At 34.9% G+C, this 14,318-nt stretch overlaps 1 protein-coding gene across 2 annotated transcripts; it reads right to left on the bottom strand.

The window, feature by feature from the left end:
• Positions 1-1,870: 1,870 nt before the first annotated feature.
• Positions 1,871-5,856, bottom strand: LOC147380810 (triacylglycerol lipase OBL1-like). Of its 2 annotated transcripts, none has more exons than XM_086431218.1 (4): positions 5,649-5,856; positions 5,227-5,260; positions 2,859-3,475; positions 1,871-2,311 (listed from the first exon to the last, which is right to left on the bottom strand). In XM_086431218.1, the coding sequence occupies exons 1-4, from the start codon at positions 5,829-5,831 to the stop codon at positions 2,066-2,068; spliced, it is 1,080 nt and encodes a 359-aa protein (XP_086287344.1). In that variant the 5' UTR covers positions 5,832-5,856; the 3' UTR covers positions 1,871-2,065. The 2 variants fall into 2 exon arrangements, with proteins under 2 accessions (XP_086287344.1, XP_086287345.1); XM_086431219.1 differs by having other exon boundaries at positions 5,227-5,305; positions 5,649-5,722.
• Between the last annotated feature and the right edge of the window lie 8,462 nt (positions 5,857-14,318).

Raw genomic sequence — 14,318 nt, 5'->3', positions numbered from 1 at the left:
AATACTTGGGCACTTACCACCTTACCTCTCGGAAAAACCCCTATTGGTTGCAAATGGGTGTACAAGATCAAACACAAAGCCGATGGGACTATTGAGCATTACAAAGCTTAATTAGTTGCAAAAGGATACCACCAAAAATGGAGGCTCGATTACAGGTATACTTATGCACCAGTGGCTAAATTGGTCACTGTTCGAGTCTTGTTTGCTCTTGCTGCAATTCACAATTGGCATTTACATCAACTTGATGTCAACAGCGCCTTCTTACATGGTGATTTCGATGAAGAGGTTTATATGCATCTTCCACCTGGTTTTGGTAGTAAGGGAAGACCCGTTTGTAAACTTAACAAGTCACTTTATGGATTGAAACAAGCATCTCGCCAATGGTTCCTCAAAATTTCAGATGCCCTTCTTGCTGCTGGCTATGTTCAGTCTAAAGTCGATTATTCCTTCTTCACTCGCTCCAATGGTGCTTCTTTTACTACCGTGGTCATTTACGTTGATGATGTTATCTTTGCAGGTAATGATTTACGATCCATTGATGCCTTAAAACATTATCTTCATTCTCGTTTTCACCTTAAGGATCTTAGACATCTTAAATATTTTCATGGGATCGAGGTCACCCGTTCTAAGAATGGTATATTCATCTCTCAATGAAAATATGCCCTTGACATTCTACAAGACATGGTTGTTTGGGTACATGTCTAGCTGCGTTTCCTATGGAACAAAAACTTAAGCTCAGTGCTACTGAGGGTGAACTTTTCGCGGATCCCTCTACCTATCGCCGCTTAATTGGCCGACTTATTTATCTCGCGGTTACTAGAGTAGACATCATGTACGTTGTCCACATTTTAAGTCAATTTATGGATAAACCACACAAACCACATCTAGAGGCTGTTCACCGTGTCTTACAATACTTGAAACAATCGCCAGGCCAAGGCATATTCTTGTCCTTTTTGAGCTCCATCCAGCTACAAGCATTTTGTGATTCTGATTGGGCTCGTTGTCCCACCACTCGTCGATCTATGACTGGCTATTGCATTATGTTGGGAGATTCACTGGCTTCATGGAAATCAAAGAAGCAAACCACTAAATCGCGGTCTTCAATTGAAGCAGAATATAGGTCCATGGCGACCACTTGTTGCGTAGTTACATGGCTGACTTACTTATTGAAAGATTTACATATACCTCACCCTCAGCTGACGCTACTATTCTGTGACAATCAAGCTGCTCTCTATATCGCTTCCAATCCAGTTTTTCATTAAAGGACTAAACACATTGAAATCGATTGCCACCTCGTTCACGAGAAGCTTCAAGCTAGTCTTATTTGCACCTTGCATATTTCTACCGATCAACAACCTTCTGATATCTTCACCAAGGCTCTTGATGCATGACAATTTCATCATTTAATTCGCAAGTTGTGCATTGTCGACATACATACTCCAACTTGAGGGGGAGTGATAAAGATATGCACACTACGCACATTCTATTTCTGTTTTGATTCTATTGATAAAGATATGCACGCTCTGCACATTCTATTTCCTATTTTATTTTAATTCTATTTCTATTTCTTTCCTAACTTCTAGGAATGTCAATCGTAGATAGATATGTAATCCTTGATTCAAGGAGATTTAGTTGTAATTTGGTATATAAATATGCCACCAACATAATCAATAGAAAACACATATTGGAAATCAATCCAATCTCTTTAGTATCAGAGTGGCCTTTCTACTTTGCGAAAAAATTAAAAAAAAAAAAAAAAAATTATTTACTTGTTTGTCAAATTTGTTCTTTGTTGTATGGTTGATTTATATATAAGAGCTCTTCTATTCTATGAATCCTGACCATTGTTTGAAATGCAGATTTAAAGGAATTGAAGAAACATCCAACTTCCTCGTATTATGCTTGCTTATTCAAATAAGTGAAAAAAAGGCAGGCCTAGACCTAACCCAGTTACACACCTATTGAATCTGATAAAGAATATTAGTCAAATTGAGAGAATGATTTGCTCAAATCTTTTATTCTAATAATCATGTTTATGGTCTTGATGACTTGGGTCTTGAAGAAGCTACAGAGTAGAAATGGAGGATCCGAGGCGGGTGGCATTATCATAATCCTGAGGACAATGGGCTGAGAGTCCTGGTATTATCAACCCAAATACCCTGATCAATTTCAAAAACCACCCTTCCTTGTACTCAGGTCCCTTAATATATGGTATAATGAAGCTTCGGACCAGCTCCCAGACCGCATTTAAGATCATGGGTATCATCATGATCATCGAAAAATAATTCTTGTTTGGTAACACTTGTAGAATCTGCATCATGAGGAAGAACAACTTGCATGAATGGTTTTGTTAGGGTTGTAAATGAAGCAGATTATACATCCATTCCGATCCAAGATTCGATTAGTCTAATATATAAAAAATTACATACTTAAACAACTTATTTTAGAGTGAGAAGTAAATCCACATTAATTCTTTTAAAAATTACAAAAATATTCTTGCATCAAGAATATTTATTTGGCTTTCATTGGCTCAAGAAATAACATATGATCCCCGACCTTGTAAGCATGACACCAACAGTTGGGATTTTATGGTACTCTGATAATACATTTCCGAATAATGATTTTCTTACGTCCCCCTCCCCCCCTTTGACATACACCCCCCCATCATAGAACCATAGATCATTTGCCTCGGGATATGTAGAATCATAAATTTTTTTCCTTTGTGTATCCCAAGGCAAATGATTTACAGTTATGTGATGGGACATCTGTTAGAGGTGGGTGTAAGAAAATTACTCCACATTTCCCAATGTCGAGGATAATTCTTAACCATTGGATTTTGAGAGAGAGAGGAGACTCACCTTTCCTTGATAACAGCTATTAAAGTAGATGCATGTACCAAAGTGCTTATATAAGAGCTCTGAATCAGCAAAAGGCATCCTAGGCACCATGTCATTACTATAAACAAACCTAACATACCTCACCCTATTCACACTCAACTTCTCTTCCATGAACTTCCCAAGCTTCTCATTCCCTACTCTTGGTTGCCCAAACGTGTACACTCCTTCCAACCTCTTCAACAACCACTCTTCCTCATGCAATGCCAAGACCATCACAAAAAGAATTGCTAGTGCTCCTCCCAGACTATGTCCTGTCAACACGAACTTCACTTCCTTGTTCTTTCTTAGTATATCTCGAAGTTTTTCTCTAATCGTGTAGTAAGCAAAGGAGTGATTACTCTCCCCTGTTCTGAGCTCCTTTGGCCATCCGCGACCTTTTTGTAGTCCTAAGGCCTTCATGAAGCCACTATGGACCAAACCCACATTGGGGATTTCGTACCAAGAGAGGTCAACATCGGTGCACCATGCATCTGCATTGAAGGGCTCTGTTCCCCTAAATGCCACCATGATCAGCTCATGGTCATGAACTCTTTTATCTTGGAACATGAAAGCATACGTTGAGTATTTCTCTTGGTAATCTGCAAATCATTACAAAATACAAATTAACAACGAAAAACTGTAAATTAAAACAGACCAACTGGCTGATTCATAATGTTGCAAACCAAATGTTCAGCTCATTTAGTGAATTAAACTATATATTATCCTTGAATTATTGAATATTGTGGAGGGAAATTCTCGGATGTATAGACACGTAGCTCGAACGTGCATCACCAACCCATCAAGCAGCTCGGATGAAATACTCGATAGATATCAAGGGTTAGTATAGATCAGTAAGACGGATCTGACAGATGTGCCATTTATTGACAGCTAAGACAGCCCATACCTTGTCAGATCAGTTCTGATTACTCCAGGATTGTCAGAGCAGTTGCAACTACCCTTGCAACTGACACACCAGAGAGTCAGTGAACTACTCTGAGTCAACTCAGGGGATGGCACATACAACGATCATAGAAGACTCCTATAAAGGGAAGGGGACCATTGATGAAAAGGGGGCTTCTTTCTTCTTTTCTCTAAAAAATAGAACAAGGTTCACAAAAGAAATTAACACAGTCTCTAACTTGATCGTCGGAGTGGGCTCATTTGCAGGTCCAGCCGAGCTATGATAGGAAGGAAGAGCATCTTGAGGTAAAGTGAAAATCAGCAACTACAAATACCTTCTCTTAGTGAATTATAAAGCTCATATGTTAAGTTAATAATTATTAGTAGTATAATTACATACTAATAATATTTTTGTCCACTTAGGCACATGTGAAGAAGGTGTAAACTTCAAAGAGACATGATTTGGTGTTGATGGATATTGAGATTATCTTATAAAAGATATTATGGTGATGATGCATGGGTTCATAAACTGCTCATAGGATCCTATAAATATGTGATTGGATATTCGTGATTATATATGGAGAGGAATTAATGTTACCATCATCATTTTGGAATTTTTCTCAAATTCCTCCATCCCAATCAAATGTTTTGCGGAGAAACTATGGTTGAGCTTGGAGATGAATTGGTGAACGTCTATCAGTTCTCAAAAGCTTCACCAATGTTTGATTGATATTAAGTAGAGTTTCAGGGATTAATTAGTAGCAAGAAATGGATGCCAATTTGGGACCTTTGGTTTCTTCTAAAATAAAAATATTCTCTTGGAATGTGTGTCATTAAGCATGCCTGATGGAAGCAAAAATGTGTTCAGTATGCATCTAGATGAGCTTCTTGTGGTGTGATCAAAGAAAACATCTCTCACCTTTTCTTTGAGTGTTCTTTTATTTAGGAAATTTGGGGTTCGTCTTAGAATTCTTTTTGGTAAAATGGTGATCTTCAAGTACTTCTACCTGTCAATAATGCTAAATTGACGTTTGAACAGAAGTGTGGAGGAAGCTAGTATATATGGTGTGTAAGATTGGTTTTTGAATACGAGTTGCGCCTTAAGTCACTAGGTTGGGGGCACATGATTTGCCTGGGCATCAAGCATCGCGTGGAAGAGAAACACAACCTCTTTATGTATTTTTATTATTATTAAATATACATAATCTTTGCTTGCTTTGAAAAAAAAAATGGTGTGTAATTGATTAGATCATCCAAGTGATATTAGTAAGGCCTTTAATGGGGACTTGTTGGTTCTTCCATCAATCCTCCAATTTACTTTTTACAATATTTTCTCATTTTATAAATCCTCTTTGATTGATTGGGAAAAATAAATCCAAATGGAAGAAAAAATGGTAAAAATTCTATATGAATAAAAAATAAAAATAAAATGAGGTAGGAAGTATTTTACCATTCCAAAATTTGTAGGACCCCAAGAACTCCATCTGCATACAATTACAAACATTTCATTCTTCATCACACATACACATCTGTTCAATATACAAGTAAATGTATCAACATTTTGTACATTAAGATCGAGCAAGTTGATACTTATTTAGTAACTTAATTAATGGGGGAGTTACCAAAACATGCAATGAAATACACATATCCAAACTATTTACAAAATCAGTAAAAGAAAGCTCTTTTGGTGAATAAGTTGTTCTTTTAATGAGTTAAAAGGCTATATTATCTTACCATTTTAAAATTAACTAATTATCACAGAAGTAAAAAAAAAAATAATTCTGATTTGGTAAATATTTTGGAATGTTTGCTGTCACAGTAAGTTTGAGATCTCTGAGTCCATGAGTTGGTAAAATTCTCTTAATTAATTACCTTCCAAAGATTGCTGACTGTAGTTTGGATGAAAGCTTCATTTTCGTAGGCTAATTTAGAAGCCATTAAAGAGAGTGCTCCATAATATCTGCCACCTCCATATCTGATGCTCTCGTCTAAATCCACTCTCTTGTCTGAGTTTCCAACAATCGATATGAACGTAGCTGACTTTTGACAAGGCATCACTACCTTCCCTACACCATAAATGATCCATTTCAGTTCATTCCTAAAAAGTTTCAACTATTCTATGGAAATATATGAGTTTTTTTCCCCCAAAAATATCTTTATTTTTAGAAACAATATGCACGAAGAGTAGCAATAACAATAAAAACAAAATATAAATAAAAGATAATGATAGCACGCATAGAATTTATGTGATTCAACAATATTGCCCATGGGCCATGATGAGACCCTTTCACTATGGACTTGACTATGAATTTATAATTTGTACAAAAGATGAAACTGCCCCTAAGATTTATTTTTTCTCTCTCTCTTGACGTGGGTATCCCCATGTGTCGAGTGAGACTAATCCCATGGTCACACACACACCACCCCGTCAGAAAGTCCTACGTACAAAATTGAGGGTGGCTCCAAGGAATTCATTGCTTCATGGGGTTTCGAGCACTTGACTTAATGTGCCCCTAAGATAAAAGTTACAAAATTGAGGAAAAAGTTACCCAAGATTTTGGTAGGGGATTCGCTCTTGTTGTACAATTTATTTTGCCAATATAATTCCATTAAAAGAATTCAAGATACAAAACACATTAAAAGTATGTTCTTTTCCTTCATTGTTTGTTTTGTTAACACAAGAGTCTCAATACAGAAATCATTAGAATCTGCAAACTCACAATAAAGTAACTTACATGACTAGTTCTTGTCTACATATTAACAAGAACATCGACTACATGATTGAGTAAATACAAGGGATACCACACAATTTTGAATAGAAATCAACTACTCAATAACTGATCCCCCACTTTGACACCTATTTTGACATGCCTCCCTCTACTTAAAAAAATTTAGACTTACCTCTCTTGATTATTGGCTTTGACCAACTTAAATTACATTTTATTTGTTCTTTTAACCTAAATTTAACAATCTTTTTATCAAATATTAAAAAAATCAAAATTTTGGGCCTTACCCATATTTTCTCATACATCCCAAAGCCAGGAATAATAGATAGAAAAATAAATATCATCTGAGTTAAGAAAAAAGAATTACAATTTCTGGGTCGGTGCTTGCAACTGTGGATTAGTCTTGTTGGATATAGATAGACGCACTGGTTGGGCAAAAGCCCGAGTACGGTATGGTCCTCTATCAACAGGGATATCACGTTTCAAAAAAAAATAAAAATTACAATTTCAATAGGTAAATGCATTAATAAAAGAGTTGTGATAATATGACTCTCCAGGTGGCATACTCAATTGACTCCCTAACGTGACAAATTGGGAACTGTAGATCTATGAGTCTCAGGATACACGATTGGACTTCCCCATAAAAAGTGTATCCCGAGATGTACAGATCTACGGTTCCCGAACTTGTCCCCGAGTCATATTCATGATTCTTAATAAAAAGGAGAAATTTTAGTGGATTGAAAAGATACCTAGTCTCACCAAGTTAGTGTCCCCTATGTGGGAGTTTCACATGGAACTCCTTAGGCACTCATCTCTTATAGTGAACATTTAGAGAATTTGTATTGTTCAAATCATTGAACTTAGTCCCAATTATTATGACCTCACCACCTTATAAAGATTGAGAAAGTACAATGGAAGACTTGGATTATACCACATAAAGCAAAACTCATTCAAAGATTTTCCTCATTCCTATAATTCTAAAACCATTCTAGGAACCCTTTAGAACTCTTCTACACCAATGTAGAATATTCGTACAGTATATAATGTGTGCCAGAATAATACATAAGAATAGACTTCTCCACATAGTTTGACATACTCTAAAGCATTTCTTCATTGTTAATACGATGGTTCCATTACAGTTTATAGTGATTGTTCTAGGATTTGGATGAGGTGCATAAAGTCTTCGGACATGCAAAAGGCGAAATGCAATATTCAATTTCTATGTACCCAAGCCACTTACATAAAAAAAAATTATTTTTGCTCACACAAAAGTCAATAAAGGATTTCACAGAATTTTGGAGGAAACAACACATACTCATGTGTATTAAGGGTATCCCTACTTTATAAAAAGAGAGATTCTATTCCCACACAAACTTTTGCTAATGCCACCCCAATATGGTGATTTACATATGAATTGGGGGTGGTGTTAGCAAAAGTTGGTGTTGCAATAAAATCTCTCTTTATAAAGTTAGGGGTAAATCTCCATTTCGTGCGCTAAATATGACGAAATTCCGAGTTTGGAAAAATGTTCATTTTAATTCCCGAAACATGCATTTGTCATTTTTATAACTTGTGAGTTCGTCACTTTTAATATCTAGGAATTCGTAGATATACCAGCAAATTCATTGATTATAAAAGTGACTAATTCACTCAAAAGGTATGTTTGGGAATTAAAATGATCAGTGTACCACAACCGGAATTTGGACATAAGTTGCGTATGTTGGGGAAAAATCCCTAAAATTAAAGAGCTGATATTGGCATCCCAATTTTTTACTTATTACACCCCAATTTCTTCAATCATTACAAAGGTTTTGGCTCAATTTATAATCTCAACATTACAAAACATTTGTAACACTCGATCAACAAATTTCAATAGTTGTTTTCAATTATGATTAGGTTCATATAAAACCTAAACCCAAAAAAAATTGAATTCTAGCAAAAAAAAAAAAAAAAAAAATGAAAGAACTTCTTTTGGCACCCTAACTTTTTTTACTTATTCTCAGTCATCACTTATTTTCTTTATTTTTAGAGATTTATCCTGAAATGTGTGCAACTTATTTAAAACAGTCATGAACTACTAGAATGCTTAATACAGCAATTATAAACGTTGCGGTGAATAAGATTAAGTAGACTAACCTTGCAAGAGATTAAGCAAAAGCAAAATGAAATGTGGTTACTTGACAAAAGATTCAAGCACATCTCAAGCATCGACCCGATCCATGACATAGGCTTTGCCAAGTATAGAATAATTTTTTGAGCGACAATGGAGAATAAGATGAGCCTTCGACTCTTAATAGATTAGTCCGTTACCTTAATCCCTTTAGGACACTTTACGAATTTATTTTCCACTACGTTGGATGACCATACGAGGTGAAAAGGTCTAAGATACCACCATCATTTGGTCTCAAGACCAAATAATTGTCACAGAACTTCTCCTCATATCCCATTAATAAAGATTGAGAAGAGAGGAGACAACAAGGAAGAAGAAGAAGGGTTGCGATCTGAAATCTTAGATAACCTTAACACCATAAAACATTGACATTATATATAAAAGCGGCGCAAAATATTATCGAGAGTAACTAATCTTTTATGATTTTAGGTAGCTTTACTTAATTAGAACATGGCGTCTTGAAATTAAAAGTAAAGCACTCTTGGTTGGGTTGATTTATTGTTTTGCCTTATATAAATCTATTTAGACGTTTAAAGTCCTCTTCATGGTTTTGTTTTACAATCTTCTTTGGGTTTTACGTGGATTTTAAGTTTTGTTGATTGTAGAAGTTTGAATGCTGACTTTTAACTCAACCAAACAAAAAGTCACTGACGTGGCAGGTGCAAGAACTGTAGATTTTTTCCCTCTCGATACTCAATTGCACATGTGTTATGGGGATGTGCAGTTATGTATCCTAAGGGAAAAATCTACTTTTCGTGCAAGATACACGTCAGTTGAGTTTTTGTGTCAATGATGAGTAATATGCATAATAACAAAAAATGGCAATTTTTTGAAAAAAAAAAAAACGACTTAAAAAGTGCCTTGCATCTCTGACAATTAAAATGCTTAAAAAACATGACTTTTTTTTTTTCATTTTTCAAAGGAAAAAAAAATTAAATGATTTTTTATTTTTCTAATGTGGGATTTGATATATAATAGAGTTTGGTGATTCATAAATGAAAAAATATATGGTAATTACTTGATTTTATGAATTTTAATTAGATATATATTTTTTCTTTTATTTTTCTTATTTTTAATGTTTTCTCCGAAGTTTCCCTAGCCAATTTAAACCTGTACTCCGACTTTGTGACTATGGTTATATGTATATATAGAAACTATTTGCTTATCAGGCAAGCTTTCTCAATATTTGATGAGAATATTTAAATAATATTTACATGTTTGGGGTCACATACGAATATAGAACATGGATGGATGATTTAAGGATAGAACACTTGAATTACTTCATAAGGGCACCCCAATTTCCCCCCCACCCGCCTTCCCCCTCCCCCTCCATTTTTTAAGGACACCTGCAAATCTTTAAAAAAAAAAATTTGAAGGCACCCCAGGTGTTCTCAGCACCCCCATTTAACTTCTTCTACTATTTTTCTACCTATTTTATTAATGACCATCACCAGCCACCATTCCAGCCAAAATTCTTCTTCTTCTATCGTCCATCCGAAAATGAAACAAATCATCAATTTGTGTAGACAAAAGGATTTTGACATGGTTCAGAGGATGTCAACAGGAGCCTGTTGACATTATCATGGCCATGTTGACATCAACACTTCATAGGAAAAGAATAGACTGATTTTTGGTTGTATGCCATGTAGAATTTTGACACTGTGGTGTGGACCGAGTATAATTATATGTATGTGGGTCCGGTTTGGCAGCCAATATTAGGGAGCTGACACGTTTGCCTTATACGACTTAAAAGTTTTCGGACTTGACTGATTTTTTGTGAGGATCGATGATCTCTATGGTGGAAAGATCTTCTTCACAAAAAAAAAAAAAAAAAAAAAAATCAGCCCTATCTGAAAATTTCTAACCCCATAAAAAATGGTTTAGAAATTATGGACTGTCGATTTTTTATCTTTTATATATATATATATAAGACAAAACTTTGTCTAGGATTTTGTCCAAATTACCGGACCCTATAACTTGTATCCATTCAAAATAAAGAAGAGAAGTAGACATTTAATGAAAAAAACTTGTATCCATTCAAAGACATTGGGATGAACTACCAACTCCATCTCCATCTCCATCTTTACTTTTCTTCATTTCTCCAAGTGTTTTTCAACAACACGAATTTGCACAAATTAGTGGGGAAGAAATGATGGAAATGGGATGATTTTCGATGTTATTTACCGGAGATTGAATGACTGAAAAAATGGCATAAAGCCTAATTCATCGGATTCTCTGGAGAAGGGAGGGAGGAAGAAGAACATGGTAAAAATGCGTGGTGTGCTCAGAACCATTGTAAAACTTAAAATTTTTATAAGTTTCAATAGTTCGGTGGGGCCATGAAAAATTTGTGGGGGGTATTTTTAACATGATCCTTAAGATAAACAAAGTTACAATTAAAGGTTAATTTTTTTTTTCGTGTATACATTTAACATTCGAGACATACATATAAGCCACTTAAAATTACTTTTATGCCCTTAATATTAAGATAAACAGAAAGTCCACAATTTTTTTTTTTTTTTTGAAATGTCATATAATAACAATCGAATTAATAATATTTTCATTCTCAGATATAAAACATTTAAATGACTTTATTTCACATGTTAATAATGACAATAGAAATGATGACGAACATGTTGATGATGGAAATTGGAATTGATGACGATTATGATGAATGATGATGATGATTGTTGTTAGGTGATTTCTTCTGTTTAGCAATTTTAGAGACACAAGATTAACCTTAACCTCCGTACATAAATCTGAATTCTAGAGATTGGCTTACGTTTTCTATGTCAATAAAAGTTATAAATACACCACAACTCTTCGCCTACGGATTAGCAACCACCCTTATCCTCAAGTAATCACCTTGTTGGCGTCGTTTACCAGTTTGCTTAACTCTTTGCTAGATAATACCTATTCCTCTTTCATTCTGGCAAGTCCAATAGCATCAGAAAGGGATGCAGGCCTAACCATATATCTGATTATCGAATCATATCTCCTCTCTCGAGAATGGTTCCAAAAATGTCCTTTCAATTATGGCACTCTTTTCATATTTATAAGATTACCTTCTTTAAATCTTAATTTAATAGTTGAATTGTGATAATCTGACTACCCCACGTGGCACACTCAATCGACTCTCCTAATGTGTTTGGGAGCCATAGATCTGTATGCCTCGGGATACCCAACTGCACTTACCCATAAAAAAGTGTATCCTGAGGGAATCGTTTATCCCGAGGCATACATATCTGCGGCTCCCAAACTTGTCACATCAGGAGAATCGATTGAGTGTGCCACGTGGGGTAGTCAGATTATCACGATACTTAATATTTACCTTGTGCCCCTCTTCTCCAATGGTCATGTCCATGCTTTTAGGGATTCATGATTATCAAATGAACTGTGATAATCTGACTACCCCACATGGCTAACTCAATTGACTACTCTGACGTGACAAGTTTAGGAACCGTAGATCTGCACTCTTCGGGATACACGACTTTACTTTACCATAAAAAAAGTGTATCTTGAGGGAACCGTGTATCCCAAGGTGGGCAGATCGATCTACGTTTCCCGAACTTGTTACGTCAAGTAGTCGATTTAGTATGCCACGTGGGGTAGTCAGATTATCACGACTTTTATCAAATTCTAGTATCTACGCCATCAATTACTTGATCATTATCCTGTTTAGGGAGATAGGTTATACTTATGTTTGGGTCATGTACACTCATATACGGCCATCGCTCTCGTTCTTGGATTAAGCCACATATAGCAAAACTAATCAATTTGGCAATGGAACTCACTCAAACACTTTCTCATTCCTATAATTCTAAAACCATTCTAGGAACCCTTTAGAACTCTTCTAACGCAAACATAGAATATTCGTACGGTATATAATGTGTGCCATAATAATACGTAAGAGTAGACTTCTCCATATCGTTCGACATACTCTAAAGCCTTTCAACCTTGTTAAACTCTCTAGCAATTATCATGACTTGGCGAAAAGAAGCAATCCCATCTTGAACTCTTTAGTCACATAAAGGGGAAATGCAATATTGAATTTCCATGTGCCTAAGTCACTTTCTTGAACAAAAAATATTTTTACTCACAAAAAAGTAAATTCGATATTTCACAGAATTCTGGAGGAACCAATCATATGAACCCACGTGTATTATGGGCATCCCTAATTTATAAAAAGAGATATTCTATTGTCACATCACCTTTTGCTAATGCCACACCAACTTAGCAAAAGTTGGTGGCAATAGAATCCCTCTTTATAAAATTAAAGGGGAATCTCCATTTCGTGCGCTGAATATGATGAAATTCCAACTTCAGTGCATTCGACATTTTTATAACTTACGTACTCGTGAGTTCGTTACTTTTAATATCTACGAATTTGTAGATATACTAGAGAATTAATTGATTATATAAGTGACAAATTCACTCAAAATGCATGTTTTGCGACTTAAAATGAACAGTGTACCGAACTCACAATTTCGTCATATTCAACGCACAAAATGGAGATCTGCCCTTATTTTTAATTGGTTGTAATAAGTAAAAGTTATGACAAAGTGAGAGTGGTTGGGGCTTAGGAGAATGTTGTTGGAATTATTATTTTATTATTTATTTATTTTCATTATCAAAATTATTTTGTGGCATTTTCACATATACAAATTTTATATAAATACCAGATTGTAATTTGTCCAAAGCATTAAGAATAAAATTGGAAACTATGCTAGTGGTCTGACATTTGTTACCAGCATCAAATATGATGGGTTAGTAAACATCCTATCAAAACTTAAGTGGTATTCACCTAATACTAGAATTCTACGACGGGTAGAAAATCTAGTATCCTCTATTATAAATAGGTGGCTGTCCCCCCTCTTTACACACAGATTATTCTATTATTGAGATAGAGATTCCCATCACCAAAAAGTGTAGGCAGAGTTGGGGTAGTGCACCGATTCTTTCGCAGATCAAGATCAAAGTGTTCTTTGCGAATTATCGAAAAAGTGAATCCAGGTACTTTACAATTATTGCTTTTCGATTTCGATTATTCTATTGTTTGTTCAAGATCAAATCCTAGATCCATGAATATCATGTTTATTGTATTTTTCCAACAATTGGTATCAGAGCCTGTTTGGATTTATTCTTGTTCAAAACTGTTGATTAAATCTAAGTTAAACTAGATTTATCTTGATTAAATCTGATATAAATCCAGCTTATTAGAGATATTTTGATTTCATTCAGTCGATAACCAAAAAAATAATTTACTATTCTAGTTCGTATCTGTGCGATGATTAGATCAGCAAAAAACTTTTATGGGATGAACCCATTGAAACGATAAGAAAGATTCAAATCTATTTTGGAATAAAAAAAAATTTTGTTATGTTTTTAATTTTTTAAAATTGTATCGATTTTAGTCCGTTTCTTAAATCAATCAAAGGACTTGAATAGAATAAAAATCAGATCTGAGAAATAAATTTGAACAAGGACGGACACGATCTGAGAGAGAGATCGATTTCTCCTATTTTTAGCGATTTTAGAGACTTTGAAATCGAAGAAATTCTGAAATCGAATAATCATGCTAAAACAATTGTGAGAATCTGAAATCGAAGAGATTTCAGATTTGTTTAAAACCGATTATAAAAAAAA

The sequence above is a fragment of the Akebia trifoliata genome, unplaced genomic scaffold (assembly GCF_017979445.1).
Source record: "Akebia trifoliata isolate Shusen 1 unplaced genomic scaffold, ASM1797944v1 Contig00960, whole genome shotgun sequence".
Taxonomy (NCBI): Eukaryota; Viridiplantae; Streptophyta; class Magnoliopsida; order Ranunculales; family Lardizabalaceae; genus Akebia; species Akebia trifoliata.
The sequence above is the reverse complement of the archived record's forward strand: the minus strand, read 5'-3'. Positions and strand labels throughout refer to the sequence as shown.

What these genes read in the sequence shown, in the direction of transcription:
- LOC147380810 (XM_086431218.1), bottom strand. Translation starts at nt 5,831, where the DNA reads ATGCCTTGTCAAAAGTCAGCTACGTTCATATCGATTGTTGGAAACTCA. An exon ending in CAGTCAGCAATCTTTGGAAG is followed by an intron (nt 5,261 to 5,648) that starts GTAATTAATTAA and finishes AATTGTATGCAG; the next exon opens with ATGGAGTTCTTGGGGTCCTA. An exon ending in ATAGCTGTTATCAAGGAAAG is followed by an intron (nt 2,312 to 2,858) that starts GTGAGTCTCCTC and finishes CTCATGATGCAG; the next exon opens with ATTCTACAAGTGTTACCAAA.